Source organism: Pteropus alecto, unplaced genomic scaffold (assembly GCF_000325575.1).
Source record: "Pteropus alecto unplaced genomic scaffold, ASM32557v1 scaffold22, whole genome shotgun sequence".
NCBI classification, from domain to species: domain Eukaryota; kingdom Metazoa; phylum Chordata; class Mammalia; order Chiroptera; family Pteropodidae; genus Pteropus; species Pteropus alecto.
This window is the reverse complement of record NW_006434839.1, coordinates 21,230,575-21,242,442: the sequence shown is the minus strand read 5'-3', so window position 1 is coordinate 21,242,442 and position 11,868 is coordinate 21,230,575. Positions and strand designations below refer to the sequence as shown.

General features: G+C 36.8%; 1 protein-coding gene across 17 annotated transcripts in view; it reads left to right on the top strand.

The window, feature by feature from the left end:
• FOXP2 (forkhead box P2) overlaps positions 1 to 11,868 on the top strand; it is a 244,700-nt gene that overhangs the window by 43,749 nt on the left and 189,083 nt on the right. For 3 of the 17 annotated variants that reach the window (XM_006910612.1, XM_006910609.1, XM_006910610.1), the window contains exon 2: positions 5,135 to 5,140. The exons of the other annotated variants lie outside the window; for them this stretch is intronic. In XM_006910612.1, coding sequence (XP_006910674.1) covers positions 5,135 to 5,140 — 6 coding nt within the window. The remainder of the gene's footprint in view (positions 1 to 5,134; positions 5,141 to 11,868) is intronic. 17 annotated transcript variants of the gene reach the window in all.

Below are 11,868 nucleotides of genomic sequence, written 5' to 3'. Positions count from 1 at the left end.
GCGGGGTTTCAGGGAATCTTTTGGGCAGAGCGACCTCTGTTATCCAGTTTGATGATGTCACAGCTATGGTGGCGCTGTGTTAAGAGCACTGGGAGCGGGGAGGGCTCAACAGGGAATAATGGATACCACCGGCACTTCCGTATCTAGTGAATCTGGCTTTGACCCTCTCTCCAACGATATCTCCCTGTAAGTCCATGGCGCCCTCTGTGCTCAGCTGAATAAGCACTAGTGCTCTGAGCAAGCAGGTGAGTCACCACAACCACTTCCTTCTTGAGTTCCATTCTGATAAAGCGACCTCGAGTTGTTCCTAAACCTACATTTCTCACTCGTGCTCAGTTTATGTAACTAAAATTCTGCTATAAACATATTTCCCTAATTATCCTGGAAATTTGTCCATCTGGCAAGCTCTTGGGCCATTGCTTGCTCTTGCATCTTATTCTCATCTCTACCTCTGAGACTTCAGTCCTCAAGAATCAGTCAGGCTCCAAGACACCACTGTCCTCTTAGGGGCCTCGGACAGCCTATGCCAGACAAGTATAGCTGCAGTTGGTTCCTCAGACTTTGGATGCACTTGGATTTCAGAACCACGATTTCATCCAACTGGGTCACAAAATCTTCAAAATCATTAGGAGCCAGCCGGCTCGTCAGGATCTCCTCTTTGAAGCCCAGCTCAGGCATTTCATCCAGCTGTTCCTGGTGTGCTCAAATGACCACCTGCTGTGCGTGCCCCAGAGAAGGCTGGAGTGTCCCGGCAGTCTTGGGAGAGCAGCTGGGGACCAGGGGAGAGCTGGGCCTTGTTAAGCACCTGGATCGGCCTGTGTTTGAGCCATTCAGTGTCCTCATTGTAGCAGGGCAACCTGATAGGGTCTATGGACAAACCCAGCTCCTGCCAACCAGTAGCTTCAAGACTGCTGTAGTGCTGGAGCCCAGCAGCATTCTAAGCACCAAATTTCTCTTTGCTTAGAAATCTAAGTATCAATAGCCTACCATATTTTCTGTTGCTAAGCCTATATACTTGTTAGGACCTTATGACACCTCAGTTTGGTTCTTTGGACTTTGCCTGAACCATTATTGGAGAATTTTGTAAAACTTTAAGCTTTGGTCTTTTGCCTTCCCAGCTAAAACTTCTACTATAATACCCTAGAATTTTCCTGATGCTGGTTTTGATGTAGTAGATGGGATTAGTCCTGGGCCCGAAATCTTAAGATGGAACAGATATGTTAAAACTCTCTCAAAACACCAGTCGGATTCTTCTTTCCATATTATAGAGATAGTTGCCAGATAATGAGTTACTGAAGATTTCAGAAGCAATTCAGCAAAAGCAATAGAGATTTTTGACGTGAATTGCATTAAGACTCAAGCATAACATTTCTTTTTGCTTTTCCCAAGTTCAGAATGTCACAAACAGATCACTATTTTCCAAATAGGACAAGGACACTTTCAAAATTGGAACTGTAATTATAATCCCTGTGTGCTAAGTTCTGTACTATATCCAATTTGAAATTGTTATTGCTAATGATCAGAGCACACAAAGTCTGACTGGTGGCTGTCTAGGATCAGCAGGTAAACTCATCACAGTCAGTTCCTGGAGTTGAATTATTTGAAATTGGCAGGTGTTTTCTCTATTTCCATAGATTTATTTCACCTTTTCCTGACAGAGAATGTGTTTGGTGACCTCTACTGTTTATTTAGCTTCTGCATACATTCCTTAGGATTTGTTTTGTGTGTGAGTTTTTGGTTGCTTATGTTTCTTGTTATGCTTGGCTCCTACTAGAAGCAGTAGTGGTGGCAGTCTTCTTTGGATTGGCAGTCAAAACAAACATGATACTCATTTTAAATATCTGGCTTTTAGTTTTCATATAAAAATATAAGCACCATTTACATAAGTATATTGCTTTAATTGAATTTATTTTCTGTTCTCCACTTGTCCCTAAAGAAGTACCAACAAATTCTAAAATTGCTTAAGAGTAAGCATCAGAAGGAAAGAAAAGTGGAATAGGGATAAGCCACAAACTGAATAATCAAACCTGACATAAGGGGAAGAAAGTTAAAATAGGGTTTACTTTCCATATATAATTTAGAGAGGGTTAAAGCTCTCATTTATAACTTTCTCCTCCTCCCCATCTTCCATGTTGTTTACTGGCCTCTTCTTACAATTGGGTAACCATGTTTCATGCCGTTGATAGCACACGCTGGAGTATGAGGAGGATGGGGGTGGGAGAAGTAAAGAAATGAAAAATTAGAAGAATCAAAAGGAATTTGTGAACAAATTATATTTGCTTATTATTAACATTGTCATTTAAAAAAAAAACATTAACAGTAAGGTATTAGAAAGCATTAACTTTTGGAGTGGGTCTATTTTGGAGAGTCCTGTTTAGATCTTTCCACTCTTGGCTTTCAGAACACTTTCATCTCCTGGTGTTCTTCATATACCTCTGGCCATTTGTTTCCTTTCTCTTTTACTGGCTCCTTTTTTTAATGTTCATTTATTAAATTCTGCTTCTTCCCCAGGGTACTGCCTTCAGTCTAGTGCTCTTTCACAATGCAAGGCATATACATAGGTGATTCCACCTACCCTCAAGGTTTCAGGTGCTATGAGTACATCAATCAGTGACCTGAACTTTTCTACTTCTAAGCTGTGATCTCTCCCCAAAGCTTTATTCTCATTTAATTATAGCTGCTTATGAGATATCTTCTTTTAAGGATAGGGCACTTTAAATGGACCACTTATAAAAGTGAACACTTTGTCCTTCCCCGAAATTGTTTCTCCTCTAAAATCCTCTGAGTTCAAGAAACCCTAAGAGTCATCTTCGATTACTCAGTTACTGCAATAATTTCCTACACCCATCCAATCCAGTACCAAACTCTGGTTTACAGGTGCCACCACTCCACTAGTATGAATCTTCATCATGTCTCACCTGGACAATTGTAGTAGTTTCATAACTGGTCCTTCTGCTTCTGTTATTGTTTTTCTCAAATTTACGTATATATAAAATGAAGTTGTGATCACATTTCTTCCTTGCTTAAGAAAACCTTTAGTTGTTCACTGTTTCCTTCAGGAAAAGATCCAAGCTATTTAACATGACATCTTATATTGCTCTAATATCAAGTTACTCACCCAGCCAGATGTCTTTACACTCCCTGACTCAGAACTTAATCTCCAGCAATACTGCCTATAGTTCCCCACACTACATAGTGTGTTTTGCCATAGTGCCTGTCTTTGCTCATGTCATCCCCTACCTGGCATAAGTCTTCATTCTATTTAAATCTCAACTATTGTCGCTTTCATAAAGAATCCCAAGCAATTCTTTCTAACCAAGTTAGGTGTCGTTTTGTTTGCTCCCACAAAAATACTATGAATATACATTATGCTGTATTAAAATTAACTTTTTAATAGTTCTGTCCTCAGACTGCTGTGAGCTTTTAAAATACACTGGTTTATTCTTCTTTCAGTTCTCATCAGTAAAGATAGCATCTGAGATGGAATAAATGCTCAATAAATCTTTCACTTATTTAATGAAATAATGTAGTAAATGAAGACAATATTTTGAAGAAGGTTATTTTTGCTTTTGTATTTTGTACATAAGAGTTCTGGATAAAGCTGTTATTTATTCCAGTGTTCAGTTGGCCTCTCTTAGGCACCTGAAATGTTTCTCTTTGCATTTCCTTCCTATGGGACTATCATGCCCTGTGACCACCTTTGTTCTACTCTGCCTTTTGAGTTGCCTGACCACAGACTAAATATCCTGAGTATAAAGCTTAGACAATCAGAGCTGTCCCTATGTCTTCCCTCTTCAACTATTGCCCTTATAAGTGAAATTATATATTACATATGAAATTATAGTGATTTTCCTAGTGATTTTCACATGGTAGATGTAAAAATCAGCGAAGAGTGTGGCTGAGTGTGGCCAAGTGAGACGGAGGGCTGCTGGCATACCAAGCATTCCTCTTAAAGGGCCAGTCCACAGATTACCTACTAACTAATTTACTTTGAGTTCCAGCACTAGGGCAGCAGCTGAAAAGTCTCTAGGGACATGCTGGAAGAAACTGATTTGTCTGACTTTAGGGCAAGGGCTGGAGGAGCAGCTTTCTCCCAAACAGAAGTGATGGTAGAGGCCACTGTTCCTCCTCCAGGCATGCAGATGCAGGACCATCTTATCTGAGTCTCCATCAACCTGGCTAACACCTTTTGCTCTGCCTTGGTGATTCCCTGAGACCCCAGGCCACCTAACTTGTGGACTCACCCAAGCTGCTCCCAGTGACTTTTCCATAAAAACAGCCTTTCTTGGCTCATGCAGTAGACTTTCCTAAAATCTCTCAAAGGTTCACAAGACAAACAAGCAGCATCTGGCCTCGACATGCCCCATACCTTTTGTGGAGCAGTCCCAAGCCCAGCACTAGCAATAGCCAACCTCAGTTCATAGCTTGGCTTCTCGAGGCACCTTCAAGCCCAGCATGGGTGGCAGCCATTTTCAGATTCTTGATGGCTTATTCCAGGTGGCCTTGGGCAAGGCACAGGTTGTGACTGAATTTGGCCTGAGGTGGGGACCCTCCCAGGAGGCCCCGGCCTGATGTCCAGTGGCCGGCTTGGTCTGAACTGAAGCACACTCAGGGCCACATCTGAGGATGACACACCCAAAGGGCAGAGAGGGCAACACCAGAGCCCTGCTAAAGCGAATCCTGCTTAGTAGGGTCAGCCTCAATACAACAGCTTCTCCACTATACTCACTGACCAGTTCTCACAACTAATCAGCCCAAGGGTTAATCCCTCCTATTGACATGCAAATAGCAACCAAGGTTCAACTACAATATGAAGGCACAAACAACCCACACAAGAGACACACCGGGAGCACCCAACTCAGGCAACTAAGGAGGCTGTGCCACTGGGCCTCACGGGACACCTATCTCATAAGGCCACTCTCCTAGGACTGAGAGACAGTCCTCCCTAATACATAGAAACAAACACAAGGAGGAAAACAAAATGGGGAAACAAAGAAACATGTCCCACATGAAAGAACAGAACAAAGCTCCAGAAAAAGAACTAAACAAAATTGAAGCAGGCAATCAAAACACTGGTTGTAAGGATACTCAATGAACTTAAGGGAAGAGTAGAAGAACTCAGTGAGAACTTTAGCAAAGAGTTAGAAAAACAAAAAATAGAGCTAGAAAACATAAAATAGAACTAGTCAGAAGTGAAGACTATAATGATTGAAGTGAAGGATACCTTAGGAGGAATCAACAGTAGATTAGATGACGGAGAGGATCAAATCAGCAATTTAGAAGATAAGGTAGCAGAAAACACCCAATCTGAACAGCAAAAAAGAAAAAAAGAATCCAATAAAATGAGTATAGTTTAAGGGGCCTCTGGGACAACATCAAGTATAACAATATTGGCATCATAGGGATACCAGAAGGAAAAGAGAAAGCCACGAATTAGAAACCTATTTGAAGAAATGATGATGGAAAAATTCCTTTACCTGTCAAAAGAAATAGACATACAACCCCAGGAAGAGCAGAGAGTCCCAAATGAGACGAAACCGATCAGGCCCACACCAAGGCACATCATAATTAAAAAGTCAAAGGTTAAATACAAAGAGAGAATCTTAAAAGCAGCAAGAGAAAAGCAGTTAGTTACCTACAAGGGAGCTCCCATAAGACTCAGCTGATTTCTCAACAGAAACTTTGCAGGCCAGAAGGAAATGGCACAAAATATTCAAAGTGATGAAAAGCAAGTACCTACAATCAAGATTACTCTGCCCAGCAAAGCTATCATTTAGAATCAAAGGACAGATAAAGAGCTTCCCAGACAAGAAAAAGCTAAAGGAATTCATCACCACCAAGCCAGTATTACAGGAAATATTTGAGGAACTTAAACAGGAAAAAAGAAAAATAGATAAAGAATATAAATAATAAAATGGCCATAACTATATATCTATTAATAATTACTTTCAATGTAAATGGATTAGGTGATGCAATCAAAAGATAGGGTGTCTGAATGAATAAGAAAACAGAACTCTTACATATATTGCCCACAAGAGACTCATTTCAGATCAGAAAATACACATGGACTGAAAGTAAAAGGATGGAAAAAAATGTTAAATGAAAATGGAAACAAATAAACAAAAAGTTGGGGTAGCAATACTTATATTGGACAAAATAGAATTTAAAACAAAGGCTATAACAAGAGATAAAGAAAGACCCAGTATCTCACTTCTGGGTATTTATCCAAAGAAACTCAAAATATTACTTTAAAGTGACATGTACGTCCCTATATTCATTGCAGCTTTATTTACAATAGCCAATATGGAGGCAACCTGGGTGTCCATCAATGGATGAATAGATAAAGAAGAAGTGGTACATATATGCAATGGCATATTATTTAGCTATAAAAGAGAAAGAAATCTTGCCATCTGCAACAACATGGATGGGCCTAGAAGGTGTTGTGCTGAATGGAGTTAAGTCAGAAAGAGAAAAACAAATGCCATATAATTTCACTTACATGTGGAATCTAAAGAACAAAATAAACAAAACAAATAAACTTATAGATATGGAGAACATTTTGATGGTTGTCAGATGGGAGGGAGTTGAGAGGTAGATAAAAAAGAGGAAGGGGTTAAGAGATACAAATTGATATTTATAAAATAGTTATGAGAAGTAAAGTATAACATAAGGAATATAGCCAATAATATTGTAATAACTATATATATTGTCAGATAGATACCGGATTTATTGGGGCGATCACTTTGTAAGTTGTAAGACAATAAATATCTAATCACTGTGTTGTACATCTGAAACTAATAAAATATATGCCAACAATAATTGAAAAATAAAAATTTATTTAAAAAATCAGTATGAAATAATAAAATAAGAGTCTGACATAGTACTACCATGTTATTCATAGATATATACTTGGTCTTTAAAATTTTCTTTTTATATTTAAGGTTTTCCTTTTTCTAATTCTTTAAGATCTAATGCTTTCTCCTAAATTGCAAATGGTTCTGAATTACCAATGAAATGTATTTCTCTCTGTGTGTGTGTGTGTGTGTGTGTGTGTGTGTGTGTGTGTGTGTGTGTGTGTATAGAGGGAAAGAAGTCATGTAAGCCTCCACAGGGAGTCTCAACATTTGGTAATAGGACATAAAATAGGTAAATGTAGAAAGCTCATTACTCTCTATGCCAGGCATTTTACTAGGCGTTTTATATTTATATTTAATCTTTATATCAACCCCAGAAAATTAAGCTTGGATTGATTAAGACATTAGCTCTATAAGTTTTATTTACAGTTAATAAGTGTAAAGTAGTAATTCAAACCTGATATAGAACCTGAAGAGATTTCTACTTAGTATCTGACTGGATGGACACTGTTTACAGAAAAAAAAAAAAATCTAATTCTTGCATTTAGATTCAGTAGCTTAAGTGTAGTTCCCATTACATGATATAAGCACAGTGGAGAGATTCACTCTAACAGCCGTGGTGCCAGAGCAGAGGTAAGGAGGTAGGTACAGAAGTCTTCCCTGAGGAAGTGGGCCTGGACCAAGCTATAGAGGCCCAGTGGGAAGGTATCAGCAGTCTGTATAGTAAGAGCTACCTCGTCCTAACATACTATAAACTAGTAAACTGTGGTAGGCTCAATAATCAAGTTTAAGGTTTATTTAAACTTCAGTTATTCTAGAATGCAAATTAGGACCCAACATTAAAAAGCCTCTTGTAAAGAAATGCCCCTTATCTGTACCCAAAGTGAATGCAGACAGTTTTATCTTCCCCCTTCAAACCTCCAAATCATTTGCCAGAAAAGGAGCCCTCCATTGCTTACATTGAAATGACTCCAAACCACAAGAACCACCCCTATGGTAGCATCTGGGAGTAATGTGATAGATGCTGCCAAATCTTGCTTCTCACAGTTCTCACACTATCTCAGCCAGAACTGTAGTTCTAAGTCAAAAATACTTATCAGAGCTAACAATTTTACTTCAATCTTTCCCTGAAGCCACATCCATGGCTGTGTCTACATTAGTGCCAGACCTGCAGAGTTTTGTTTGAAGAGCCATAGATCCTTTATATTTTCACCACCTTTTTTAAAAGTAAGCTTCTCCCTTATGCATGCCTTAAAAGCAGAAGGTAGACATAAACTTTGTCTTTCTGACTTAGAAATTGAGTGCCAGCATATGTGACACCTAATTGTAGGCATATAATAGTAGCACTGTACAATATATTCTGTACATGTAATGGATTCCATAATATCAGAACAGTAAATTCCAATGTCTTGGTTACCAAATACATTTAAAGTTCAGAGAATATGACAGGGCTTCTCAGAATTACTTATAAAATACTCAGATCTACACCATTTGTGACTACCCCCTTATATACCAGCTAATTGCACTGGTATGTGTGACTAATACAAATATTTGTTGAAAGGCTACACACATCAACAAAATGAATCAAAAAAAAAGAAAACTTTTCTATGGCTTAATATTAGACCCATATAGATTCCCTGTATGTGCAGCATTACAAATGTCCTCTCTCTCTCTCGGAGCTATTCTTCTCATTGTAAACCAGTTATAGCTAAACTCAGACTCTGATTTATTTTTATTGATTTTAAATAAACTAAAGCTTATACTTTCAACTCAATCGAAAATCCTAGAAAATAGCAGACGATCAGTAACAATATATAAGATTTAGCGGTTGTTGTTTAGGGACTTTTTACCAAAGGATTTGCTGTAAACTCCTATAGACCTCACTGTTCACAAACCTTTAAAATTTCAGGTAGCTTCCCAAACTGTGCAGTTATTCAACAACCAGCATTCCTTCTGCTATTCATAGTGTCATTGGTTGAGCCTCCTCAACCATCAATCTCATATACTCTGGTATTTCTTTCAAACTGGTATCTCTTGGTTTGCTCTAGTCATTATTTTTAAATTGTGTTCTAGGTATATGGATAAGTTATTGATAAGGTGACTTGGGTTCTTACTCCAGAGAGAATTATGACAAACTTGAAAGTATAGTCAGCAGAAGTAAAAGAAATGAGTCCTGCTTGGTACTAGCTTGACAAAATGAGCCTGAAAGCCAAGTTTTATCTCCATATATCTAAGGCAGGATATATGATCTTAGACCACAATAAAAATGCATCCATCTATCCTCCATCCATTTATTCCTTCACTTAACTCTTTATCATATACCCATAGAGCACTAGATATCAATGTTCAAGTCATGTATATTACATAATATATTTATTTTTAAAACTTAAAGTGATCTATACTTAAAATATTTTAAGGTCATCCATAATTTCACTACCAAAATATACAAATGTGTTTATTATTTATCCATTTATACATGTAAATTTTGTAGTTTAAAGGTTAGATTCTTCGGTTTTACAATTATGTTATTATATTTCAATTACATTCTTTTACATTCTTCAATCTTTAAATTTTAATGAAGCCCTCCATATGCTTTGAGCAGTTTATCACAATTTTAAGTTTGGGGATCAAATTTTAAATCAGTTTTTATTTGAAAACATTAAAGTCTCCATAAAAAGAAAAGAATGGAAATTCTATGTACGAATATTATGCTCTGACCCTTTGTAAGCCTCTGTGGTAGCCACTAAGTAGGGAGACTGGATCTTATGATTGAGGCCCTCTGAGCATGGCCATAAGATAAATTCAATGAAGTATTGGTCCTTTTGCATTACCCCAAGCACTTGAAGAAAAATTCTTGTCTTCAGAAAAGTTAGACATTTGAAGAATATTTAAAAGTAATTTAGAGATAAATATGAGTGCTTAAAGTAGTAAAAATACTTTCACATTAATATTTAAAAACATCATTTTGATATTTGAACAGTTTTCAGAAGAAGAGATTTGTGGAGAAAGAGATATTAAATTGCTGTCGAGAAATCAGATTAGAAGCATCTGTTCTAAAGTAATTTGAAGATTTCTGATTAAACCTCCTAAAGTTTTGAAAGAGAAAACTAAGGCCCAGAGAATTTAAAAGGCATGACTCAGCACATATCTTCACTGTGATTAAATATATAAAAAAGAAAAATTGGATCATAAAACTTCTTGACAACTTAGTAATGGATTGTAGCTCATAGCTTGTTTTGTCCCAGGATTGTTGGGTAAATTATTTTTTTGTTTGTTTTTCAACATAGACCAAAGTCTTGCTCAGTATTTAACATTTCTTATTCCTAATAATAAAGAGCTATGGATTTTTATTTAGTTCTTATCAATACTTCAAAACACATTTTTAATAGACTTGAAATTTCAGGTAGCTTCCCAAACTGTGCAGTTATTCAACAACCAGCATTCCTTCTTACAGAAAAAAAAAAATCTAATTCTTGCATTTAGATTCAGTAGCTTAAGTGTAGTTCCCATTACATGATATAAGCACAGTGGAGAGATTCACTCTAACAGCCGTGGTGCCAGAGCAGAGGTAAGGAGGTAGGTACAGAAGTCTTCCCTGAGGAACTATACCTTATTATAGAATATGGAGAGATATGTGCCATGAAGCACCTCCTTGTGGGAAAAACATTAAACCTACAGAAATAATGTCAGAAAAACATATGGAATAAAAGCAATAAATATGCTTAAAACAAGCACAGGCATGTAGCAGGGTAATGAAAGCTGTATCTCTTTAACCTAGTTAAAATAGAAGATAATCTACCCCTTATTTTCTTAAAGACACTGGCCCAGAGTAATGCCAAAAATCTTCTGGGCCTTATCAAGAAGAGTTCTAGAGAGAAATGCGTATCTTGAGTTCTAAACTCAGTATATTTATAGCTAGAGATTTATGATGTGTTGAAATTGACCTCTAGAAGCAAATATAGTAAAATATTTTTTTAAATGAAGAGCATCTAAGGAAAAATAGCTAAGGTTATTAAGATGTTGGAGAGACTTTTATAAGGAAGGAGAATGAACAAGATTATATACATTGACATAATCTATCATAATGAGACATATGGAAATATTGATTGGGGATTTCACCAAGTTCCATAACAACCCAACCTTCTGGGGGCCTCCTGGGTCTCTTTCAGGACCAAATAAATAAAAGTATGTATTACTCTTTCACAGGAAATACAATTATGAAACTTATTTAGGATTATGGCCTAACTTAAGAATAGGTTCAAAAGAAATTTAAATACATTTATGAATGATGGATTAATAATTAATTATCATGGTTACATAGAAAAGTTGACATAGAGAACCAAAGGACTGGGTCTGACATGTCTTCTTCTCTTATGCTTTCCCTGAGTAATTGACACTAAATTCAAGTCACTGGTATCAGTAGCCCTTACCACAGTTGAGGTTTTAAGTTGACATGACTAATCATTTGCTCTGTCTTATTAGTTCTTTTTAGAGAGTTACTACTTGCATTCAGACCTAATTCAGTAGAGTTCTACTAGGTGTGGCTGAAAGGAGTAAAATGTGAATAGCAGTGACAATCATGGATCCATCTTTGTCTGTATGCCTTTTTATTGATCTTCTAGTCTTCTCTTTTCTTTATAAATGAAACTGCACTACAAATCGCTACTTTCAGTTTGATATATTGGTTACTTGGCTACATTTCTCTCTCTCCTTCCTTTTACACAATTAAGCTATATTTTGTAAAAAGTTTTGTGCTTCAGTAGCACATCATATAATAATAGATGATTAATATATTTATAATCTCAAGTCAATATTTAGAAATGTTATTATAGGGGAGCTTTTTCTCATTATAAACAAGGAAACAAGTCACTAAAATAGTGTTTAACCATGTCTGCTGTTTTCTATGATATAGTGCCAATTTAAAAATGTATCATAAATAATGCTTCACTTTTTTCTGAGTAAAAAAGAACAAGAAAGTAGACACCAATTAAAATTTTCTTTTGTGTAAACAGAG